This window comes from Leptodactylus fuscus, chromosome 5, assembly GCF_031893055.1.
Source record: "Leptodactylus fuscus isolate aLepFus1 chromosome 5, aLepFus1.hap2, whole genome shotgun sequence".
NCBI classification, from domain to species: Eukaryota; Metazoa; Chordata; class Amphibia; order Anura; family Leptodactylidae; genus Leptodactylus; species Leptodactylus fuscus.
The window spans coordinates 65,599,056-65,625,927 of NC_134269.1; the positions used below are offsets into that span (position 1 = coordinate 65,599,056).

At 42.3% G+C, this 26,872-nt stretch overlaps 1 protein-coding gene across 1 annotated transcript in view; it reads right to left on the minus strand.

Annotated features, from left to right (window-relative positions):
- Positions 1–623: 623 nt before the first annotated feature.
- The window catches only part of LOC142202922 (aminopeptidase N-like), a 48,018-nt gene continuing 21,769 nt past the window's right edge, over positions 624–26,872 (minus strand). Inside the window, exons 11-21 of the mRNA XM_075273309.1 lie at positions 26,035–26,213; positions 24,376–24,452; positions 23,325–23,458; positions 14,838–14,893; positions 14,079–14,226; positions 12,924–13,015; positions 11,518–11,625; positions 11,041–11,208; positions 9,523–9,663; positions 9,217–9,295; positions 624–1,729 (exon numbers count right to left, since the gene is read on the minus strand). Of these exons, the coding sequence (XP_075129410.1) occupies positions 1,568–1,729; positions 9,217–9,295; positions 9,523–9,663; positions 11,041–11,208; positions 11,518–11,625; positions 12,924–13,015; positions 14,079–14,226; positions 14,838–14,893; positions 23,325–23,458; positions 24,376–24,452; positions 26,035–26,213 (1,344 nt within the window). The 3' untranslated portion in view covers positions 624–1,567. The remainder of the gene's footprint in view (positions 1,730–9,216; positions 9,296–9,522; positions 9,664–11,040; positions 11,209–11,517; positions 11,626–12,923; positions 13,016–14,078; positions 14,227–14,837; positions 14,894–23,324; positions 23,459–24,375; positions 24,453–26,034; positions 26,214–26,872) is intronic.

Below are 26,872 nucleotides of genomic sequence, written 5' to 3' on the forward strand. Positions count from 1 at the left end.
TTAAGCCATGTGCTTTACATAAGGCTTACTCATATGTGAGACATATGGAGGTAATAATTCAGTATCTTCATTATTAAGGTCCTTTATTAGCACCTTCATATGTCTCGCATATTAGTAACCCTTATATGAAGTACACAGGGGTTAATGATGGTGTTAATTGCTATTAATGTGAGACACATGAAGTTAATAAAACTAAATTAATAACCCCAAATGCCTGGCATTACTAGGAATAGTAACGCCAGCATGTACCTGGTATTTTCTTTTTTTACTTTCACTTTGCTCAGAGTTCTCCTCTGCTCCTTCTCTACTGTGCAGAATGCATTAACTCACTGCTGGCAGGGTCCTTGTGCTGTATAATGATAAGCTCCGGCTCCTGGATTCTCCTCACACCCTCTCATTGGTGGGCAGAGGGCAGCCAGAGAAGGGGGAGCATCCTGAGAGCAGTGAAGGGATGCTCCGCTCCTGCATGTTCTGTCTGCCGTTCCAGCAAAATGCCATGTGTGCCAAGAGTAGCACGTGTGCCAGGGGTTGCTGACCCCTGCTAAAGAAGAGCAATTCCAGACATTTCTTAGATCAGCTTTTATTTTTACATTCAGAAAACATCACAACAGAACAGCGGGGTTCTCATAGTAATAATATAATGTTTATGAAAAAAATCTGTTATTTACATGAAATGATATAAATACAGGTTGGTTATCTTTGCTTGTAAGAAAATATACATCTCTTTAGGTACGTACAGTAACTAAAATTATGCTTTGGTAAATGCGACTTCTAGGGTTCTTTGGGTTCAGGGAGTAAACATGATCATCATAACAAAAGATGCAAGCAAGGAAGGAAACTGAATTATAATGAAGGTGTCTGGTCCTCTTGGAGGCAATGGATGTAAAATGAATCCCATTAAATCCACCTCAATCCTGTTTCTGTAGTGTAAGGGATCCCTCTCGCCTCATGTTTTATTTGTGTCTTGTGCTCTTCGGTCTTTTCCCCCCTCTCTCTGGTTTATGTTCTTTGTCATTCTTTTAGCATTTATTTGGACTTGGTTATGTTATACTTATCAGCCATGTTTGGGCCTCACTCTCATTCTGTGGGTATAAAGCCCTCTTTGTTGGGCAATGTTTTTTCTTATTGAAAAGTTTAATAAAATCAGATTACGCCTATAGTGTAAGGGCTCTATTAGACATCCTGATTCCCTTCCAAGATGAGTGTTTTGCTCTTTTGTATGGACCAAATATATAGGTATATGTAAAGTAAGTGTCCTGAATCATAGCCAGTATAATAGGGCCTTTAAGAGCAGACTAGCCATGGCCTGCATGTTTAGACCCTGAGCAGTAGATGGAAGTTCTCCATTGTCTGCAGTACATTTTGTCAAATATGGGTTTCCCACTTCAAAAAGGAAATTTATTGAAGCCTCATGAAAAGTGATCAAGAGATTATCTTTGAGCTATCATTTTTTTCTGTTTCTCTGTATTCTTATAGAGTAGGCTGCACCATGAGTAGGTCCTGTAGGAGTCACATGCGGTTTGTAAACTGGCTCTTCACAAGTGGATGGTGGCAATTTTATATGTTTTCAAGGTTTTATTGCATTCTCAAACCATTCCTTAACAGCTGCTTTATTCTGATTTACCCAGATGATATTAGCTTGTGTCTTCTCTATTGCTTGTTCCAAAGCACGAGATGCACTGCCAAAGCCAACGTTGTTATCCGTGTTGATCTGTTTAAACTGTCTAAGCTGGAAAAAAAATACAGAGAAGTTAACGCATCATTTGAGAATAATTTTCAGTGCATTGACTAATTTGACTTTTTACACTTGGAAACCAGAAAAATACCGTTGAATAGCAGTATAGACCATTTGAACCAAGAGGGACCATGTGGTCTTTTTCTTCCTTCAATTTCTATGTTTCTTGTTACCCATAGAGTGCAAAAAATTCCTTCTTGTCTTATTTTGGAATTATCAGTATTGTGTATTCTACCACAGTTCATTGATAAAATGATACAAGTCTAGTTTGACTTAACACTTGGAAATCATGGTTGATCCAGAAAAATATCCTTGAATAGCAGTATAGACTATCATAGACATTTTGACCCAAGAAGTACCAAGTGGTCTTTTTCTACCTTCAATTTCTATATTTCTTATTACTCATAGAGAGCAAAAAAATTCCTTCTTGGCTTTTGATAGAAATCAGAAAGATCAATATTAAGTATTACTTTTACTATTGCTCCTCTCTCATAAATCTGTATTCAGACCACCCTTATAGAGTCATACATTTAATATCAAGAATCAGGAAAAAAAATCTTGTAAGGATGAGACTTGGAAACCATTGCCTGATGCTTTGCTGATCTGCGTGCTTATACTTGAATTTTTCTAGGCAGACTTGGTTTAGAAACACTAGCAGGGGTCACATATTCTTTAGGCTAGCTTCACACTTGCGCCGTGCACTCCATCATTCATATCCACCATGGGACCTGAATGACATAGAGCCCACCAAAAATAGCGATTTCCCACAGACACCCGTGGACCCCATAGACTAAAATCTACCATGTCAAACTTCTCTCTGCTGATTTTCAGCAAAATCTGTGATGGAATCTTATGGAGCCCTGATGCAGATGTGGATGAAGCCTTACAAGTATTTAAAAACTTACAGACAAATTGTTGAATTCACCTCTGACTGACAATCCAATAACCTTGTTGGTTGTTTTGCCTTTTATCTGAAAAATTTTGACTTTGTAATACAAGTGCATTTCATTATATCATTATATCAGAATATCATTAAAAAGTAATTTTTTTTAAGTTATTCAATTGAAAAAGGGAACCCCATATACTATATTGAGTCATTACAAACAGAGTGAAATTTTTCGAGTGTTTATTTATGTTAATGTCGATGATTATGGCTTACAGCCAAGGAAAACCCAAAAGTCATTATCTCAGAAAATTAGAATAATGTATAAGACCAACTGTAAACGTTAACACAGAAATGTTGGCCAAATGAAAAGTCTGTCCAGTAAATGCCCTCAATACTTGGTGGGGGCTCCTTTTGAATGAATGACGGCATCAATGCAGCAATGTGGCATGGAGGGATCAGCCTGGGGCACTGCAGAGGTGTTATGGAAGCCCAGGTTGTATGATAGCAGCCTTCAGCTTGTCTGCATTGTTGGGTCTGTTGTCTCTCATCTTCCTCTTGACAATACCCCATAGATTCTCTGTGGAGTTAACGTCAGGAGAGATTGCTGGCCAATCAAGCACAGTGATACTGTGGTTATTAAACCAGGTATTGGTACTTTTGGCAGTGTAGACAGGTGCCAAGTCCTGTTGGAAATTGAAAATTACATCTCTACAAAGCTTGTCAGAAGAGGGAAGCATGAAGTGTCCTAGAATTTCCTGGTAGATGGCTGCAGTGATTTTGGTCTTGATAAAAGGTCCACAGTGGACCTACACCAGCAGATGACATGGCTCTCCAAACCATCACTGATTGTGGAAACTTCACACTAGACCTCAAGCAGTTTGGATTGTGTACAGCGGCCTCTCTGCTCTTCCTCCAGACTCTGGGGCCCTGATTTACAAGTGAAATGCAAAATTTACTTTAATCTGAAAACAACACCTTTGTCCACTGAGCAGCAGTCCAGCTCTTTCTCTCCTTGGCTCAGGTAAGATGCTTCTGGCGTTGTCTATTGGTCATGTTTAGCTTGACACATGGACTGTGATACCTGTAGTCCGTGTCCTGGATATGTCTGTGTGTGGTAGCTCTTGAACCACTGACACCAGCAGCAGTCCACTCTTTGTCAATCTCCCCCAAATTTTTGAATGGCCTTATCTTATCCTATCAAGGCTGTGGTTATCCCGGTTGCTTGTGCACCATTTTCTACAACACTTTTTCCTTCCACTCAACTCTCTATTACTATGCTTTGATACAGCACTCTGTGAACGGAACGGTCAGCTTCTTTAGCAATGACCTTTTGTGGCTTACCCCCCTGTGGAGTGTCAATGACTGCCTTCTGGACATTCGTCAAGTCATCAGTCTTCCCAATCATTGTGTCGCCTACTGAACCAGACTAAGGAACCTTTTTAACCGGTTAAGGACCGCCGTACGTAAATTTACGGCCTGCGGTCCAGGTACCTAAAGACCGGACTATTGTAAAAATACGTCCTGTCTTTAGGTACCTATTTTGCGGGGGGAGGGGTGCGGGGAGGACGGGGGTTAGGTGTTACTAACACCTAACCCCTTCCTCAATAACGTCCAGTCGGAACTGAGTCCGACTGGACGTTTTAACCCTTTCGATCGCGCCGTGAAACATCACGGCGCGATCGAAAGGCATCCGCCGACAATTGAAGTTGATCGGCACCCCCCGCGGCGAGATCGGAGGGTGCCGATAGCAGTAAAAGGTAGTCTGGGGTCTGGCCAGTGACCCCAGACTGCCCGGAGCCCCCACATACCTGGTGATCCTGCCAGGACCTTCTGATGTCAGGCTGTGCGTCTACACAGCCTGGCATCCTGCTACGGAATGCCATGTGGGACACCTGCATGCTGTGTCTCACATGGCATTCTATATCAGCAAAGTATTGCTGATTGAAGTGTCCTAAATGGACACATGAAAAAGTAAAAAAAATGTAAAAAAAATAAAATGAAGTGTATGAAAAAAATTAATAAAGTTATAAAGCCCAAAAATCCCTTTTTCTCAATAGAAAATGAATTATATAAAAAAAGAACTAAAAAGTAATAAAAACAATGCATATTTGGTATTGTCGCGTCCGTAACAATCTGTACAATAAAACTGAAATAATATTTAATGTACACGGCGAACGCCGGAAAAAAAAAACGGAAAAAACTCGCCGGAAGTAATGATTTTTCGCCATCTCACCATACAAAATATGCTATAAAAAGTGATCAAAAAGTCATATGCATCCGACAACAGTACCAATAAAAAGCGCAGGTTGTCCCGCAAAAAATAAGCCCTCAACCAACTCTGTCAACCGAAAAATAAAAATGTTACGCCTCTTAGAAGATGCGATGCAAAAAACATTGATTTATGTCCCCAAATGTGTTTTTCCTCTGCAGAACTAGTAACACATAAAAAAATACTATAAATGAGGTATCGCCGTAACCGTACCGACCCGCAGAATAAAGGGAACATGTTACTTATACTGTACGCTGCATGGCGCAAAATTAAAAAAGTAAAACTCAATGCCAGGATTGATTTTTTTAAAAAAAAATCCAGAAAAAAGGGTTAATAAAATGTATTCAATAAGATGTAGACACCCAAAAATGGTGTCATTACGAAATGCATCTCATCCCGCAAAGAATAAGCCCTTATATGGCCGCGTCACCAGAAACATAAAGAAAATATAGCATCTCACAATGTGAAGACAAAAACCCTCAAAAATCGCCAAATTATTAGAACACAACTGGGTGCGTCATGTAGGGAATATATAAGCTGTGTGAGCGGATATCAGGGGACACCCCAGATTTACAGCTTATGAGGGAACAGACACCAGAAGTGACCCCTAAAGTGACCCCCAGAGTGACTCCCCCAATCATAGGAGCTACGGGGACATAGTAGGGAATTTGGTGTTTGCAATGTCCTCCGCACAGCTTATACATTCCCTCTTCGCCATCCGCTGTGCAGTCACGTCCGGGATACTAATACTCACTACACCCCCTGATAAATTCTTTGAGGGGTGCAGTTTTCAAAATGGGGTCACTCCTGGTACCCCATGGAATCCACTTTTCTGGTACCTTACAGGCTCTACAAACATGACATGGCGTCCAGATACCAAACATCTGAATCTGTACTCCAAAAGCCGCATAGCGCTCCTTCCCTTCTGCACCCTGCTGTACGTCCAAACTGCAGTTTATGACACATGTATGACACATGTATGACACTGGTGTACCCCCGGATAACGGACATAATGTCATATGTGGGTATAAACTGATACTAGGGCACAGCCGGACACAGAAGGGAAGAAGGGTCATTTGGTTTTTGGAGCACAGACGGTTTGGTTTTTGGATGCCATGACACTTTTGTAGAGCTGAAACGCCAGTAATTTGGAATCCCCTGATAAATTACCTTATTTTGGAAACTACACCCCTGAAGGATTTATCCAGGGGTACAGACAGCATTTTTAACCCCCAAGTGTTGCTATAACTTTATATATATAACTATAACTGTAGTGGATTGTGAGAGGTGAAAATGACCATTTTTCCAGGAATACGTCCTTTCAGTGCGTAATATGTTGTGCCCACCTTGTATCAGAGATGAACGCTCTAAAAGCTGTTGTGCCTGGGATACCCGTTTAACAGTTTTTGGAGTGTCTCTGCTGACATAAGTCGGGCACAACAGGTTGCACACTGAAATGGCAAATCTGTAAAATTTTCATTTTTAACTTCTCTATCAGTTGCGATTTCATTTCTGGAAACTAAATAAATGCAACACTCAAGGGTTAAAAATTCTCGCTACCCCACTTGATAAATCCCATCAGTGGGGTAGTGTCCAAAATAGGGTGACATGTCTGCGGATTCCACTTTATTGGCAATTCAGGGGCTTTGCAAAAGTGGCAAAAAAAACCAAACTGTGCTCCAAAAACCAAAATAGCGCTCCTTCCCTTCTGTCCCCGGTTGTGCCCAAACAGCCATTTCTACCCACATATGGCATTAAGTACGTTATCCGGGGTACACCAGTGTCATACATGTGGGCATACACTGCTATTTGGGTACCCAGCAGGGTGCAGATGTGAAGGAGCAATATGTGCTTTTGGAGTGCAGATTTAGATTCTTCGTTTTTGGACACCATGTCGCATTTGCAGAGACCCTAAAATTGCCCCTACAAAATGGGGTCACTTCATGGTGAATTCCAGTTTACTGGAACCTCCAGGGCTCTGCAAAAACATCATGGCGCCCAGAGGGTCCCTCTAAATCTGTACCCCAAAAGCTAAAACGCACAGTGGTCCTTCCCTTCTGAGCCCTGCTGTGTGCCCAAGCAGCAGTTTACACCCACATATATAATTTTTTGACCGCCGGGATGGCCCACTTAATAGTTTTAGGAGTGCAGGTCTCTGACAACACAAAGTGGGTGCAACGTATTGGGCACCGAAATGGCATATTTTTAAAAATTTCAATTTTCATTTTGTACATTAATTTTTGGGAAGCATTTTAGGCTCAAAATGATAATACCCCTTGATACATTCCTTGACAGGTGTAGTTTCTAAAATGGGGTCACTTTTGAGGGGTTTCCATTGTATTGATACTTTAGGGGCTCTGCAAATGCGACATGGCACCTGAAAACTATTCCAGCAACATCTGCCCTCCAAAATCCAAATAGCGCTCTTTCCATTCTGAGCCCCAGCATGTACCCATACAGCAGATTTTGGCCACATATGGGGTATTGCCGTGTTCAGAAGAAATTGTGTAACAAACTGTGGGGGGCTTTTAATTCTTAAACTATTTGCAAAATTAAAACTATGGCGCTAAATGGACGATTTATTGGGAAAAAAAGTAATTTTTCATTTTCACGTCCCAATGTTAATAAAATCTGTGAAACACCTGTGAGGCCAAAATACTCACTCTACCCCTAGACAAATTCTATGAGGGGTGTAGTTTCCAAAATGGGGTCACTTATAGGGGGTTTCCACTGTATTGGTACTTTAGGGGCTCTGCAAATGCGACATGGGACCTGAAAAATATTCCAGCAAAATCTGCCCTCCAAAAGCCAAATAGCCCTCTTTCCATTCTGAGCCCCGCCATGTTCCCATACAGCAGATTATGACCACATATGGGGCATTTCTGTGTTCAGCAGAAATTGTTTAACAAACTGTGGGGGGCTTTTACTCCTTTAACCCCTTGTGAAAATGAAAACTTTGGAGATAAAGTGACATTTTAGTAATTTTTCATTTACACATCCCAATGTTAGTAAAATCTGTGAAACAACTGTAGGGTCTAAATGCTGACTATACCCCTTGATGAATTCTGTGAGGGGTGTGGATTCTAAAATGGGGTCACTTTTGGGGGTTTCCATTGTTTTGGTACTCTAGGGTCTCTGCAAATAAGGCATGGCGCTGAAAATTATTCCAGCAAAATCTGCTGTTCAAACACCCAGTGTCGCTCCTTCCCTTCCATGCACTGCCGTGTGCCCAAAAATCAGTTTACACCCACATGTGGGGTATTTCTGTGCACGGGAGAAATTGCACAATAAACTGTCAGATGCATTTTCTCCTTCAACCCTTTGTGAATGTGTTAATTTTGGGTCTAAATGAATGTATTAGTGAAAAAAAATGAAATGTCTAAATTTCACTGCCATATTATTTTTATTCTTATGAAATGCTTAAAGGGTTAACAAACATCCCAAATGCTGTTTTGAATAATTTGAGGGGTGCAGTTTTGAAAATGGGGTAATTTATGGGGGTTTCTATTATACAGGCCTTTATAATTACTTTCAGAACTGAAGTGGTCCGTAAAAAATTGGTTTGGAGAATTTTCTTGTAAATCTGGAAAATTGCTGTTACACTTGTAAGCCTTGTGACGTCCAAAATAAATTAAAAGACAATCAAAAGATGATGCCAATATAAAGCAGAGATATGGGAGATAATATTTATTCATGTATTTGGATGGTATGACTATCTGCCTGAAAAGCAGAGAATTTCACATTTTGAAAATTGCAATTTTTTTCAAATTTCCATCAAATTTCCTAGTTTTTTTATAAATAAATGCAAAAATATTGATTAGTGTTTACCACTAACATGAAGTATAATGTGTTTCGAGAAAACCGTCTCAAATTCATTTGTGTAAGTTAAAGCGTCTCAAAGTTATTGCCATTTAAAGTGACACATGTCAGTTTTGAAAAAAGAGGCCTGGTCTTTAACATACTTTTGGGCCTGGTCCTTAACCGGTTAAATGCTTAGGAAGCCTTTGCAACTGTTTTGGTTAGTAATTCTAATTTTTTGAGATAATGACTTTTGGGTTTTCCTTGGCTGTAAGCCATAATCATCAACATTAACAAACACTTGAAAAAGTTCACTTTGTTTTTAATGACTCAATATAATATGTGTTTCACTTTTTCAATTGAATTACTGAAAAAAATAACTTTTTGATGACATTCTAATTTATTGAGATGCACTTAAATATCAGGCTAATTATATTATAGTTGTCAGGGTGAAAGGCAATCTTAAAAGAAATCCTGTTTACTTTCCATGTAATATAATCAATAAACTACTAAAATATTGTTATTTACTTGCTGAAGTTCAGACTCTGAGGCGAATCTTCTAGTTACTCCATTAATGAGATTACCGAAGGACATTCCAGCTCCAATACTAGTAAAAAAAATTAAAAAAATTAATAATAATAATAATAATAATAATAATAAAAAAATAAATGTAATTTCCTTTTGATTTGCAGACAATTATGTTAACTTTAGTCACATGTAGATATCCACATGAATTGAACGTAGGCTAAACATGTTGATATAATACTGAACATTACAGAATATGGTTCTAAGAAAAAGTAGACCATTCTATTATGTGTATTTTCGTTTACTTACTCATTAACAAGTTGTTGCCAATTGTTTTTCATAAAGTCCCAGGCAAGGGCCTGACCTATCACATTATTAGCAACATTGGTAATTGTGGTCAGACAATCTTGTTTGCGGATTTTGGTGGGATCCAAAGAAAACTCCAAAAGTCTGTGAATTGAAAATATGAATTTATGAGTGCAAATAATTTCTTTCTATGTAGAAACATATATGTGGAACATGTTGTCTATATATTATGCTAATAGAATCTTTGAACATGTTACAATGGACAGCCATTCATGTGAGTGGTCAGAATTTAGTCGTATATACTCGAGTATAAGCCGGCTTATACTCGAGTCAGCAAATTTTTTTTTTTTTTTTTTTTTTTAGAGGGGGGCGGGGGGGGTGTCTATGACCAGCTGCAATATCAATTTATAGAATCTCCCATAAAATAGTGGGGGGAAAAAAGTGCTCGGTCTACTGAAAGTGCTCGGTCTACTGAATATAGGGTTTCTGCAGTGCTCCTCTTCCGTCGGAAAGGGGTTAATAGGAGCACTGCACCCTATATTCAGCCAGACTGAATTCCAAGTGGGGGGAAAAAAAACAGTCCTCAAGCTCAGGGAAGGGGCAGACAGACAACCAAAACACCCCTCCCCTTTCCCAGCACCCAGCATCTACTGCACCCAAAAACTCCGACCATTTTAATTTTTGAAATTACCCAGTAGCTGCTTCATTTTCCCCCCTAGGCTTATACTCGAGTCAATAAGTTTTCCCAGTTTTTTTGTGGTAAAATTAGGGGCCTTGGCTTATATTCGGGCCGGCTTATACTCGAGTATATACTGTAAGTATCATCAGACACAGCTAATCCCAGGCAGTAACAGCTGATTTGAGGAGGACCAGATAAGTATAATAAGAGCTAGTGCAGTATAATGCATAGTATTGCAGTATATCACACATAGGTAGTCCAGAAGCCATTGCTCAGTCTTCTGGCTACTTCAGGGGGTCTAAAGGGTTGATCTTAGACCTTCACTTTGCTTTACGTTGGCGTATCCTCTGATGGAGGTAAGTATCTCAGAATACCAAAGCACAGTGTGCATAGACAAGAAGATGGTGAACATTTTACAGAAATTAGTTTAGGGGACTAGGAATCAAATTACATCAGAAAAATGTAACTATGCGCAATGGTTAAATATTCAGGGGTCCTCTCAGTGGGTAAAGAAGCGCACACCAGCCTTTCTTCAGGTCTCTGTAAAGATGCTGTGAGTGGGCTCTCCTGGGAGGACAGGGTTTTAAGAAGTAAAATAAAGCTATAAACTTACATGTTGTGTTACACTAAATGGCCAATAACAAGTAGCAAAAGAAGTAGAAGAAATGGCTATTTGTAGTATTGTCAAGAAGTACAGTGCTTAGAAAAAACGCTGAAGAAACCTAAGACAACTTATGCTGGCCCTTCATGAACATTTGGCTTCATTCAAACACTCCTTTAGAAGAATGTCAGTTTTTAGGAAACAGATAAAGAATATGTATCCGGTTTTCCAACTCATTTACCTATTCAGGATCCAGGGTTCCCTGCTACATGCTAAGCCTGCCCGGAGTTTATCAGCCTCTTGTGCGTTAGTGGTGTTCCTGAACTGGTCCCATAAAAAGTTCCATTCTTCTTCTCCCCCATTAGCTATGGCATTGCAATAGATGGAGGACCTCAGGTTTGGATGAATGCTGTTCACATAGACATGCCAAAAAAACATCAATGAGAAATATCACATCACAACATTATCAACAAAAACAATATGTTAGAACTGATGGCTGTTTTATGTATAAAAATTAGATTGAGCCACACTATCTGTATAGATATATTCCACATATAGATATATACCTGTCTGACAATGTAAGTAATGGCAAATTCTGTATCATCACTATTATGTATGGAATACTAATATACTGGAAGTGTACTGTGTGGAACATGGAATTCTTCATACTATATTCTAATAATTTAATGAGAATGATTGCTATTTAGTCTATACATACCCATTGATACTTGTATTCCTCCACTCTCTAAAGAGCTTTGAGGCCAAGTCTGTACATTCTGTGATTCCATAGCTACAAGCTGTGTTGATTGCATTGACTTCATTGTATCTGTAAGTTAAAAGCAGAGTATAGAGTGACACTTGTATATGTATAGTAGCGCAATACCATGTATCAAAAGTGTTAAACTGGATCTGTCAAGAACTGAAAAAAATTTACCAAATAGGTTGTGTTGTCAGGCTATGGGCGCTGAATTAATACACCACTCAAATACATAGTTTAAGAGAAAAATTACATTTTATGACTCCCTATAACATTCAATACAAACTCCATACAGATGTTAACCATGTCAGATTTAAACCCAGTCTTAGAACCTACTGCAAAGCAACAGTGCTAACCACTGAGCCACCATGCTGTCCGCATGTCATTTCCACAGGAAGAGCGGTTACTGCATGCATAAACCACATGTGATAGAATTGTAACAAGGATGATCTGCAACCATCGTCTTACCACTACTCTTAGCAGGATCCATCACCTTGTTACCTTTGTTTCTCACTATCTTCTTCCTGCTGTTGATGCTTCTATGGACATGCTGGTAGGGAGGCCGTGACCTCCTTCTCTGGTACTTAATGAGTTAATGTACATGCGCACTTGTTATCCTTCCCCAGCCTATCCATGTTTAACTGATGGGTTAAAAATCATCTTTACTTACCAGTCTCTTCCTTGAGCAAAGATTTCGCTAGACTTCAGTAATGTGTGTTTGTTATCTGTTCTGACCTGTGTTTTGACCCTACCCTTGGCTTGCTTCTCACCCTGCTTCTTTCTGTTGTTCCTGTCCTATCTGATGCTTGTTCCTCACTATTGGATTGTATCTGCCTGCTGATTCCTTGCTGTCTGCCTTGACCACCTGCTTTGACCTGATCACTTACCTGTAGCTGCCTGCCCTGACCATCTCTTGGTTAACTGCTGATTTTTCTCTTGGTTGACTGTTTTTCAGTGGCCCCTTTTGACCCACTGGGCTACCAATATCTGGACCACCTCAGGACAGTGCGACTTGATAGGCTTCCCATAGCAAATTCAAGTCCAGATCCTTGTACAGGGGTCAAAAGGTGAATAGCAGAGAGTCTGTTTAGACAGTGCCTTTAGAGGTGCCCAAAAATCAAACTGGCTTAGCAGCACAGTGGGCCCACAACCCACCAATTGACATAGTATTATATAGTGTGATGAGGCAAAGATACAAAGCAAAAATTCTATAATGGACAACATTTCTTGAACAATTTTAGTAATCATTCACATTTTAGACTACATAATATTTTACCAGTAATGGAAATATTTTATGCTAATTTTAGGAAGCAATTGTTATAATTATGTATAGACTGTTAGGCAGGTGTTATAGAGATTGTACGTACTGTTCTGTTAAGCCTTCAGGTCTGACGGTCCAGTCATTTGTTAGCCCTTTAAAATAATTATATAGCGGGGCCGTCTGCTGTCTCATATAAGCCTGTGGGACAAAATGTACAGGATTCAGTATGGCCTTCATCAATATCTGTTTTCATTGCATGGTGTAATAAAGCAATATCAATGCATAGCTTTAGTGGTTCTCATAGCCCATTTAAATAGCCCCTTTAGACCGTCTGTATGAACATCTGTAAAGCACTGTGGAATATGATACAAGAAAGCACAAATAAAAAATAAAAAAAATAACTATATGACATTCTAGAATGGATATGGAAGAATTAAAAAAAGGTAAAAAATGACAATGACTAATTAAAAATTATATACTAGATTTTTATGGTTAAGAGGTTGTTCTTTACACTTTAGAGTTCCCTCATCTTTTTGGTGGAGTTATTCTGGCTTGACTATGGATAGGGAGTTATCTTCTAAAAGGTGGTGCTAGAGCAAGTCCCTCTTTTATTTGCATATTCCTTACTGAGGTTTATGTAGAGATTTATCCTGTTTTCAACCTTATTAGCTATATACGGTAGTTATATGTGTAGAATATGCTATCACTTTCCAATTGGTTGGGTTCCCTTTCATGGTTTTCCATATGCAACACAGCTCTCTTTGCAATATATAATTACTTCTGTGATAAGAAAACCACTTTAATGCCAACCTCTTGTAAGCCATTGGGTCCCTGGCTACAGTACACAAATTATAAAATACTTATCGCAACTCATAAAGCAATAGCTATGATAGTCACAGGACTCCTAAATACACTTCCCCTATATTTTCAGCCATATATACAGTGCTTATCATGAGCATAAACTCTAGCCCCCTCCCCTATGTAGAATACTTGCCCCTTCTGAGCTTCAGTTTACTCCCAGACATCTCTTCATGGGCAGGAGGCAGCATCAATCAGTGATATTGCCATCTGCTTACAAGCAATGACTTTGTTTAGTCAGTTTCTAAAGTCCCAATGGTTTTCTGGCTCAAGGGACCTTGTAAGACTTGGCAGAGCTGGACAAAACCGTGCTGGACTAAATTTGATTTTGTTGTGTAAAGAATAGATCATGATTTACATTTCTCTATATTAAGAAGAAAGACAAAATGTTCTGCTCTTTTACCTTCATTGGTCCATATACATCTGATCGATCAAACATCTGTGTAAAGTAACTGAGACCGCTGAGAGCCGCCTGCCAGGGCATGTATTCCACATCATTGACCAGAAATTTGGTAGTTTCCAATGCTCTTGTAGTGCTTACTATCTGGGCTCTGAAAAACAAAATCAAAATCCCTCCTTACATGTTCTAGCTGTATATTAGACAATGTACATACAAATATATTGCATATAACCTAAATACTTGGTTTTTTTTCTTCCATCTGCTGTGTTTTGTGAATGTACATTTCTATCTTTATGTTGGTGGGATAGGTAGGCTGTGATGTGATGTGTATCCTCCTGTCCTATGAGTTAATATAGGCTGTGATGTTCTGTCACAATTGTGATGTGTATTCTAACAAATGTGCTGCACCCCCTACCCTCTCTCTATCTTATCCATGTCTTCCATATTTAATATTTACTGTTTTAGGCCAGATAGACTTCAGAAGATACAGTATGTAGCAGGACAGGGAGGAAACATAGGCAGATGATACCCTATGTACTATTACATGCAGCCATGTAATGAATGGATGGACTGGTTTTACCAGAGTGAGAGATGCTAGCAGCTTTCTGCTCTGGCTTAAAGAACGAAGTTCTGGGAAGAGGAATCTGCCTTTATGATATCTATGAAATGTGCTGTCTTATAGTTAAACATAGAATATGAGTTCAATAAACTGAGGGGCTCATCATAAAACCATTGACAATACTATTGATGGCATACACTCACCTGGCTAAATTAAATGCATCATCAATAATCTGAGCTCGGTTGATAACCGGAATTACCTGTTAAAAAGGACGGGGAAAAAAGCAAGACTCCATTTTTTATGTCTAATAATAACAAGCAGTAAATGATAAATGACCAGTCTTTCTCTGACTCCAAGAATGAATAATACTATAATGGCGCTGACCATAGTGCTGAATCTCAACCCCGCTATTCTAATTCTAGTCTCAAGAGCTGATGATGAAGGCCAAAAGTGTCAAATTCAGCGGTCACTTATTGGTTGTTTGATCTAAGGATGCTTTCATCTGTGCAAGAAGTTTTTATAATTTTTTAAAGTTATTTTGTCTTTTTGTTTTTACTGTTTTAGGCTGATGCCACATGTTTTATCCTTTATCTTGTGATTGCACCCTACATTTGTGTGTGCTGTGGTTTTCTTCTGGATATTGACTGGGTTGGGGAATCCTACTACATAGCAACACAAAAAAGTATCTGTGTGTGGGGGACCATTGTAACTTTACTACATGTTTTAGAAAAGCTGCCATTTTTCTTTAAAAAAATTAAAAAGAAAAAGTTTTTGCTATGGTTTTGGAGCTGAAGCCTGGAGAGGGGAGAAGTACTTTCTTTATATTTATTTCTAAAATATTACTCATCAGGGAGAGTGTTTTCCTACATAGGCAGTACAGAGACTTACAAGTCATTCCTGCTCCGCTAGGGATTCTGGGTAAAAAAATATGCAAATCTATTCTCCAGGATGGAATTAGGAGAACAGTGCACTCTGTACGCCACCCTATAGAGGGCAGCATCCTTAACATCATGAACGACTCAGTTATAAAGTCTTTTTAATCACAATGTGGATTTAATTGCCAAATCAGTATGTGTACGATTGTCCCCTGACCCTGGTCTATAGTCTCTCACTCTGCCAAATCAGTATCCCTACGCTATGCTGAGGATGGCCCAATAGGCCAAAATAGCGCTGTCCATAGCTGGTAATTAGAGATGAGCGAACACTAAAATGTTCGAGGTTCGAAATTCGATTCGAACAGCCGCTCAATGTTCGTGTGTTCGAACGGGTTTCGAACCCCATTATAGTCTATGGGGAACAGATACTCGTTAAGGGGGAAACCCAAATCCGTGTCTGGAGGGTCACCAAGTCCACTATGACACCCCAGGAAATGATGCCAACACCTCTGGAATGACACTGGGACAGCAGGGGAAGCATGTCTGGGGGCATCTAACACACCAAAGACCCTCTATTACCCCAACATCACAGCCTAACAACTACACACTTTACACACTCAATACCACCTCTCTGACAGTAGGAAAACACCTTGAAACATGTGTATTTGGCACTTGCAGTGAGGAGAGCTTGTCACCAGCAGTGAATTTGGCCCTTGTAGTAAGTTGAGGTTGGCACCAACATTTGTTTTGAAAATCAGGGTGGATTGAGCCTCTAACCAGCAGAGTTTGGGCAAATTCATGGTGGAGGGAGCCTCTAAAAACCCCAGTTTGGACCAATTCATGGTGGAGGGAGCCTCTAACCAGCCCAGTTTGGGCAAATTCATGGTGGAGGGAGCCTCTAAAAAACCCAGTTTGGACCAATTCATGGTGGAGGGAGCCTCTAACCAGCCCAGTTTGGGCAAATTCATGGTGGAGGGAGCCTCTAACCAGCCCAGTTTGGACCAATTAATGGTGGAGGGAGCCTCTAACCAGCCCAGTTTGGACCAATTAATGGTGGAGGGAGCCTCTAACCACCCCAGTTTGGACCAATTCATGGTGGAGGGAGCCTCTAAACAGCCCAGTTTGGGCAAATTCATGGTGGAGGGAGCCTCTAAAAAACCCAGTTTGGACCAATTCATGGTGGAGGGAGCCTCTAACCAGCCCAGTTTGGACCAATTAATGGTGGAGGGAGCCTCTAAACAGCCAAGTTTGGACCAATTCATGGTGGAGGGAGCCTCTAAAAACCCCAGTTTGGACCAATTCATGGTGGAGGGAGCCTCTAACCAGCCCAGTTTGGGCAAATTCATGGTGGAGGGAGCCTCTAAACAGCCCAGTTTGGGCAAATTCATGGTGGAGGGAGCCTCTAACCAGCCCAGTTTGGACCAATTAATGGTGGAGGGAGCCTCTAACCAGCCCAGTTTGGACCAATTAATGGTGGAGGGAGCCTCTAACCACCCCAGTTTGGACCAATTCATGGTGGAGGGAGCCTCTAACCAGCCCAGTTTGGACCAATTCATGGTGGAGGGAGCCTCTAAAAAACCCAGTTTGGACCAATTCATGGTGGAGGGAGCCTCTAAACAGCCCAGTTTGGGCAAATTCATGGTGGAGGGAGCCTCTAAAAAACCCAGTTTGGACCAATTCATGGTGGAGGGAGCCTCTAACCAGCCCAGTTTGGACCAATTAATGGTGGAGGGAGCCTCTAAACAGCCAAGTTTGGACCAATTCATGGTGGAGGGAGCCTCTAAAAACCCCAGTTTGGACCAATTCATGGTGGAGGGAGCCTCTAACCAGCCCAGTTTGGACCAATTAATGGTGGAGGGAGCCTCTAACCAGCCCAGTTTGGACCAATTAATGGTGGAGGGAGCCTCTAACCAGCCCAGTTTGGACCAATTCATGGTGGAGGGAGCCTCTAAACAGCCCAGTTTGGGCAAATTCATGGTGGAAGGAGCCTCTAACCAGCAGAGTTGTGGGAAAGCAGGGTGGAGGGAGCCTCTAACCAGCAGAGTTGGTGGAAATCAGGGTGGAGGGAGCCTCTAACCAGCAGAGTTGGGGGAAATCATGTTGGAGGGAGCCTAGTATTAGCAGAATTGTGCAACGCTTATGGTGGATGAGTATGAGGATGCGGAGGAATTGGAGAGGTTGAGTACAGACATGGAGTTTCATGTTGGGGTGCTTTACACAGGTGGGCACAAAAATGAAGGCTCTATCCAGTGGTGGTTCATTTTTATCAAAGTGAGCCGGTCGGCACTCTCAGCTGACAGACGGGTGCGCTTGTCAGTGATGATGCCACCGGCTGCACTGAACACCCTCTCAGATAGGACGCTGGCGGCAGGACAGGACAGCACCTCCAAGGCATATAGGGCAAGTTCAAGCCACAGGTCCAACTTCGACACCCAATACGTGTAGGGCGCAGAGGGGTCGGAGAGGACAGGGCTGTGGTCGGAAAGGTATTCCCGCAACATGCGCCTATACTTCTCACGCCTGGTGACACTAGGACCCTCCGTGGCGGCACTTTGGCGAGGGGATGCCATCAAGGTGTCCCAGACCTTAGACAGTGTGCCCCTCGTTTGTGTGGACCGGTGAGAACTTGGTTGCCTACTGGAGGAACTGCCCTCCCTGCCGCCAACGTCACATGCTGGAAACATCTCCATCATATTCTGCACCAATTGCCTGTGGCAAGCATTGATGCGATTGGCCCTCCCCTCTACCGGAATAAAAGACGAGATGTTGTTTTTATACCGGGGGTCAAGGATAGCAAAGATCCAGTACTGGTTGTCCTCCATGATTTTGACAATACGCTTGTCGGTTGTAAAGCACCCCAACATGAACTCAGCCATGTCTGCCACAGTGTTAGTTGGCATGACTCCTCTGGCCCCACCGGAAAGTTCAATCTCCATTTCCTCCTCATCCTCCATGTCTACCCATCCGCGCTGCAACAATGGGACGATTCGAAGTTGCCCGGAAGCCTCCTGTATCACCATCACATCATCGGACAACTCTTCTTCCTCCTCCTCCTCCTCCTCCTCCTCCTCCATTAAACGCAGTGAAGCGGACAGATGTGTGGACCTACTCTCCAGCTGTGACGGATCGGATGCTATCCCTAACTCCTCTGTGTGATCTGAGTTATCCCTGATGTCAATCAGGGATTCTCTCAGAACACACAAGAGCGGGATTGTAAGGCTCACCATCGCATCCTCAGAGCTCACCCTCCTTGTGGACTCCTCAAAGACCCGTAGGATGTCACAAAGGTCTCTCATCCATGGCCACTCATGGATGTGAAACTGAGGCAGCTGACTTTGTGGCACCCTAGGGTTTTGTAGCTGGTATTCCATCAAAGGTCTCTGCTGCTCAACCACTCTATTCAACATCTGAAACGTTGAGTTCCAGCGTGTGGGGACGTCGCACAAAAGCCGGTGTTGTGGCACATGCAGGCGTTGCTGGAGAGATTTTAAGCTAGCAGCGGCTACTGTCGACTTGCGAAAGTGGGCGCACATGCGCCGCACTTTCACCAGTAGCTCTGGAACATTGGGGTAGCTCTTTAGGAAACGTTGCACCACTAGGTTGAAGACGTGGGCCAGGCATGGAACATGTTGGAGTCCGGCAAGCTCCAGAGCTGCTACCAGGTTCCGGCCGTTATCACAAACGACCATGCCTGGGCCCAGGTGCAGCGGCTCAAACCATATTGCCGTCTCATCGAGGAGGGCATCCCTCACCTCGGAGGCAGTGTGCTGTCTGTCCCCCAAGCTGATCAGCTTCAGCACAGCCTGCTGACGTCTACCAACGCCAGTGCTGCAACGTTTCCAACTCGTAGCTGGGGTCAATCTAACAGCGGAGGAGGAGGCGGTGGCGGAGGAGGAGGCGGTGGCGGAGGAGGAGGCGGTAGAGGAGGAGGAGGAGGGGGGTGTTCTTCTCGTGTCCCTGCCAGGAATGTTAGGCGGGGAGACGAGGTACACCGGGCCAGTTTGGGAAGCAGTCCCAGCCTCAACTACATTCACCCAGTGTGCCGTCAGTGAAATGTAGCGTCCCTGTCCGCATGCACTTGTCCACGCGTCGGTGGTCAAGTGGACCTTTGTGCAAAGCGCGGAACTAAGGGCCCGCCTGATGTTGAGTGACACGTGCTGGTGCAAGGCGGGGACGGCACACCGGGAGAAGTAGTGACGGCTAGGGACGGCATAGCGAGGTGCCGCAGTTGCCATCAGGTCCAGGAAGGCGGGAGTTTCAACAAGCCGGAACGCCAACATCTCCTGGGCCAGCAGTTTAGCGATGTTGGCGTTCAAGGCTTGCGCGTGTGGGTGGTTAGCAGTGTATTTCTGCCGCCGCTCCAATGTCTGAGAGATGGTGGGTTGTTGTAAAGAAACGCCTGATGGTGCCTTTGATGGTGCAGGAGAAGGAGATAAGACAGGACCAGGGGAGGATGAGGTAGAAGTCAACAAAGTGGCGGAGGCAGATGAAGTGGTGTCCTGGCTCGTCCTCTGGAGTGCATCGCCAGCACAGTCAGCAGTGGCAGTGGCAGAGGCAGAGGCAGTGGCAGAGGCAGTGGCAGTGGCGTGAACGGCAGGCGGCCTTTGTCCTGCCGTTGCTGCCTGCCACTGATTCCAGTGCTTGGATTCCAAATGACGGCGCATTGAAGTGGTGGACAGGTTGCTCTTCTCAGAGCCCCTAATCAATTTCGAGAGGCAAATTGTGCAGACAACACTATATCTGTCCTCGGCGCATTCCTTGAAAAAACTCCACACCTTCGAGAAACGTGCCCTCGAGGTGGGAGTTTTTCGGGGCTGGGTACGAACTGGAACATCTTGGGAGATTCCGGGTGTGGCCTGGCTTCGCCTAAGCTGCTGACCTCTGCCTCTGCCTCTAGCTACCCTTTTTGGTGCTGCACCTGCCTCAACATCCACACTACTTTCCCCGCTTGACATCCCCCCTGTCCAGGTCGGGTCAGTGTCCTCATCATCCACCACTTCCTCTTCCAACTCCTGTCTCATCTCCTCCTCCCGCACAATGCGCCGGTCAACTGGATGCCCTGACGGCAACTGCGTCACATCATCGTCGATGAGGGTGGGTTGCTGGTCATCCACCACCAAATCGAACGGAGATGGAGGAGACTCTAGTGTTTGAGCATCTGGACACAGATGCTCCTCTGTTAGGTTCGTGGAATCGTGACGTGGAGAGGCAGGTTGAGGGACAATGAAAGGAGCGGAGAACAGCTCTGGGGAGCAGGGACAGTTTGGGTTATTGTTCTGTAAAGCTTCGGAATTTTGGGAGGAAGGAAGACAAGACTGTTGGGTAATAGGAGGAGAGGAGGCAGAGTCTGACTGGCTGCTGGACAATGTGCTGTAAGCGTTCTCTGACAGCCATTGCAAGACCTGTTCCTGGTTCTCGGGCCTACTAAGGTTTGTACCCTGCAGTTTAGTTAATGTGGCAAGCAACCCTGGCACTGTGGAGTGGCGCAATGCTTGCTGCCCCACAGGAGTAGGCACGGGACGCCCTGTGGCTTCACTGCTACCTTGCTCCCCAGAACCATTCCCCCGACCTCGCCCACGGCCTCGTCCACGTCCCTTTCCGGGAGCCTTGCGCATTTTGAATTCCTAGTTAGAAATTGGCACTGTATACCAGTAGTAAAAATTGTGGGTGCACGTAACCCCAATATATTCTTTGAATTCCCAGTCAGACACTGGCACTATATGGCAGTAGCAAGAAATGAGGGTATTTGTATTCCCAATATACTCTTTGAATTCCCAGTCAGACAATGGCACTGTATACCAGTAGTAAAAATTGTGGGTGCACGTAACCCCAATATATTCTTTGAATTACCAGTCAGAAACTGGCACTATATGGCAGTAGCAAGAAATGAGGGTATTTGTATTCCCAATATACTCTTTGAATTCCCAGTCAGACAATGGCACTGTATACCAGTAGTAAAAATTGTGGGTGCACGTAACCCCAATATATTCTTTGAATTACCAGTCAGAAACTGGCACTATATGGCAGTAGCAAGAAATGAGGGTATTTATAACCCCAATATATTCTTTGAATTCCCAGTCAGACAATGGCACTGTATACCAGTAGTAAAAATTGTGGGTGCACGTAACCCCAATATATTCTTTGAATTCCCAGTCAGAAACTGGCACTATATGGCAGTAGCAAGAAATGAGGGTATTTGTATTCCCAATATACTCTTTGAATTCCCAGTCAGACAATGGCACTGTATACCAGTAGTAAAAATTGTGGGTGCACGTAACCCCAATATATTCTTTGAATTACCAGTCAGAAACTGGCACTATATGGCAGTAGCAAGAAATGAGGGTATTTATAACCCCAATATATTCTTTGAATTCCCAGTCAGACAATGGCACTGTATACCAGTAGTAAAAATTGTGGGTGCACGTAACCCCAATATATTCTTTGAATTCCCAGTCAGAAACTGGCACTATATGGCAGTAGCAAGAAATGAGGGTATTTGTATTCCCAATATACTCTTTGAATTCCCAGTCAGACAATGGCACTGTATACCAGTAGTAAAAATTGTGGGTGCACGTAACCCCAATATATTCTTTGAATTACCAGTCAGAAACTGGCACTATATGGCAGTAGCAAGAAATGAGGGTATTTATAACCCCAATATATTCTTTGAATTCCCAGTCAGACAATGGCACTGTATACCAGTAGTAAAAATTGTGGGTGCACGTAACCCCAATATATTCTTTGAATTCCCAGTCAGACACTGGCACTATATGGCAGTAGCAAGAAATGAGGGTATTTGTATTCCCAATATATTCTTTGAATTCCCAGTCAGACAATGGCACTGTATACCAGTAGTAAAAATTGTGGGTGTATATAGCCCCAATTCTATTGCTAGGGGACTTGCAGGGTATTTCTGGGGTGAAGGTGGGGGGGCACACCGTTGGAACGGGTATCGGGGTATATATCGGGTATACGGGAATACACTGACAGTGTATTCCATTCAGGATCCTGGGAAAGCTGGGTTGCGGCGATTGAGCCCGTCAGTGCCACGTTACACTGACAAGCTTCTCCCTGGAATTTAGCTCTTACAAGAGCTGTTGGTTGTCTTCTCCTTCCTATCCTAGCCTGTCCCTGCCTACCCAGAATCTAAGCCCTAGCTAGCTGGACGGAAACCTCCGTCCTCGGTGAATTGCAAGCTCAGAATGACGCGAACCTGGGCGGCGCTGTTCTTTTAAATTAGAGGTCACATGTTTTCGGCAGCCAATGGGTTTTGCCTACTTTTTTCAACGTCACCGGTGTCGTAGTTCCTGTCCCACCTACCCTGCGCTGTTATTGGAGCAAAAAAGGCGCCAGGGAAGGTGGGAGGGGAATCGAGTAATGGCGCACTTTACCACGCGGTGTTCGATTCGATTCGAACATGCCGAACAGCCTAATATCCGATCGAACATGAGTTCGATAGAACACTGTTCGCTCATCTCTACTGGTAATCTGTTCCTTTTGGGACAGAAATACTGATTTGGCAATGAAATCCACATTATGATTAAAAGACTTTACAACTGAGTCGTTCATGATGTTAAGGATGCTGCCCTCTATAGGGTGGCATACAGAGGCACTGTTCTCCTAATTACATTCTGGAGAATAGATTTGCATATTTTTTTTACCTAAAATATTACTATCATCATCAGTTCCTCTAATATAAATCCAGACTACAATGCTGGTTTACTATTTACTCATTATACAGAACTTACTTTCCTTCTGTAGTCACACTGTAGTATCTTGTGTATCACCCCCATCCCATATACTGATAATACTCACAGTAAGGTTAGTCTCCAGCTGGTTAAACAATCTGTTCCAGTTTCCGTCATCATAGTTAACCCTGTAGTATCCAGTCACATCAATGTTTGCAAGTAACCAGTTGTCTCCAGTTATTCGAAACTCATTATTTGTGTCTGAAATAGAACATACCTGTGAATTCTCATTTATGAGACATATTAAGCCATGCCCATGATCTACACAAGAATGCTCACGTATCACCTCTAAGTTTTTATCACCCATTATCCTTGCACTACAATTTTGTGCAACAATTTGGGTCACATTGTGACATCTCATGCAATATCCATTTAGGGAAGGTCACAACCCTTTCCAGTAAATCCACACAAAGCCCCCACTTTCTTATTATACTTTTTATATATATTGGGGCCAGAGTGTTCACTAGGACAGATTTTAAACCTCTACATGTAAATAATAAAGATTCACATTCATTTCCAAATCATGATTTCCATCAATGCTAAATCTGTGACACATTTGCACTTTCCCCTTCTGATATCTACTTTAGAGGGTTCCTGTGAGGGGTGCATTTACATTTTGTGGTCGAAAGCCTATCCCAAAACTTGCAGTTACTGAATATGCAACTCTTTTATGTACCCTTATTATGATCTTGTACATGAGCCCTACATTTTTGTCACCTATATACTTATAGTATATATCTGAGCTCTGAATAGTTTGTACAGCCTGTGAATCTCCAGCAGCTTTAATAGCAATAGCCCTACTAGCCCATAATACTGAATGAGCAGTTGTATTAGTCCTACTAGCCCATAAAACTTTGAGAAGAGTTGTAATACTCATACTAACCCTGAAACTGGGAGGAGAGATATAATAGTCCAACTAGCCCGTAATACTGTGGGAAGAGTTGATCAACATATGCCAGTAGGCAGACAGATTGCTTCCAGAAAATAACTATGGGATTATTGGGGCACTATATACAGTAAATATATCATTCAATGCAGTTTTCTAAATAAGCCAGGAATTATTCTAAAATCAAGTGCAAAAGAGTATCACCATAGTATTATACACTTCTAGTTCTTACCTCTTTCTTTAGTTAGCCAGACATTTCTTAAATCAGATGTTTTGGTGATGTAAGAAATGGGAACATACCATGTATAGCTGAAAAAGATTTAAGATAAAGTTAGACATAAAAAAGTGCTACAAATAGAGCAATTGTCAGCAAAATTATCAATCCTTCCTAAATTCAGACAGTGTAAACTTCATCACTCTAAAAATCTGCATTATCATAGTGGCTGATACTGTAAGTCTGGTTTCATACAAATGATTAACCTTGCAAGCTGTAAATAGAAATGACCATGCTATACCCAAGTGGAGATCTATTTTTTATTCGTGCCATTTCTGTCTTTCTATTTTTATTTGCTTGTGTGTCACCCATTTTTTCATCCCCCAAAAAATCCCTTTTCTAAGGCGAAGTCCCCACATTGTGGAAACGCAGCCTTTTTTGTTACAGATTTTGTTGCTTTTTTTTTGAGCCAAAGCCAGAGGTGGATTGAGCAGAAGGGAGAAATATAAGAGCTTATTATATATTTCCCATTCCTTTTGCAACCATTCTTTGCTTTGGCTCAAAAAATGCAACAAAATCTGCAACAAATAAAGATGAATTTCCGCAACGTGGAATCTGTGAAAATTGGATGGCACAGAGATGACATCTGTGTTTAATCCTTTTATTTGTGTGTCCCCATAGACCTGCATATGGAATACTGGAAGGCAGGGGTCTGCGCTCACTGGTAGGTCTTGAATAACAGCCGGAAAACTAGGTGTAGTGGTAGAAAGTAGGTTCTGTTTATTGTAAAGACAATTAAAAGCACGACGCGTTTCGGACCACCACGGGTCCTTTCTCAAGTGCAGGTTTGGCTATGTGCCGAGAGAAGTAGGAAGTGAAGAGAGCACAACAGCCTGCAGGTTAGTGAACAGGTGTCATGGGAATACCCCTGGTATAATAGTGATAAGCCAATGTTATCAGACACAGGAGCCCTTCATACAGAGCAGAGCCTTCACCACAGCTGGCTGTGTCCGCTTTGGTCTCAGCTGCCGGGTCTCTTCCTCTCCTGCCTGTTCTCTGGTGTCTTGGTGCTTCACAGTTGTTACTTCTGTAACAACTTCTGTTACTTCTGTTACTTATTTCAATACTACACTCAGAGCGCTCGGTGTCTCCTTTTTTGTTTTTTACATAGACCTGCATAGGCAAGTCTAGAAGGCACGTGAGATGAAAGTAAAGCATGTAGAGATATTTTAGTTCAGGTACTGTTGGTTAAATGACTATAATAGATGTATGTACTGTCCATGTGATGTCTGATTTTTATTTTTATTTTATATAGTCATAAAAGAGTAGTTCATGTGAAAGACCTTTTAGGAGGAATGTATGAAGAAAAATTAAAGAGGACCAGATTTAGAGGGATTTTCTGGGATTACTATGTCTTTTACCTGGCCCGTAAATGGCATCCATTTTGAAATAAGATTTAGATTTTTGTATCAAAAAATGATCCTGCCTTATTTTTAGCATTATTCTGGCTGGGTATATGCAAACACTGCAGTATTTTTGCAACCAGTACATGGCTCTCCCAACTCGCCGTACATCAGCCCCATAAACCCACCATGTGGCCACTACATCCAACAGCTCCACAACAATCGGATTAAGCAGTTCATCTAGACACAAGTTTTCTTATAAAACTCATCTTACTTATATGGTGATACAGCAGTGACTGTGGAATTGGGGTCTAGAAGAAAATGTTTCTGTGTTATAGATCCATCAGCTGTATTTATTGTCACCACTGGGAAACCCATCTGCAAGACCCATGTGTTCATGATCGCTTCAATTGAGGCTGGAAGGGTAACTGCATTTGTTTCATTGTCATAGACCTAGAATAAAGAGCAGAAGGTGACTGATCCAAAAAGGAAACATTTCTGTTCCATGTGCATGTGGGACATTCAGGTTTTGGCTTAGATGTGTTTCAGTCTGTTTCTCATAATACATAAGCAATAGAAAAGCTTTCGCACCTGTTTAGTGAATTCAGTTTTCTCATTACAGTACCACTTGTGACATAGCTAATGGATAACCAGGAGTCTACAAACTAAAGCTTTCTCAGACTTTAGGAAAGCCACGCAAGTCCTGTAGAAGCCACCAACTTGCTGCATAAGTATTTTTGTTGCTCCCATTGACTTCAAACTGCAGGTAACTAGTTTACTATTTAAGCACCTTTAAGACCGACCTGTTTTGACCCTTAATAACGAAACCATTTGGTATCTGGGTGTCCTCCATGCCTTTCACTAACCCATAAATTGAAGTGAATGAAATGAGCCACAAAAAAAGACAGGTTTGGGATGATACTGACTTGGCAAAATCCCACATCATTGCAATTAAAGGCTTGTTGAATGTCGGGCATGATGTTCAAGGGAGCTGTTTCCAATAGAGGGCAGCATACTGAGGCAGTGTTTCCTATTTACATCCTGGGAAACACATTTGCATATTCTTTCTAAGAAACTTGCTTGTGTGAATAAGCCGTCACACTCAAAACCAT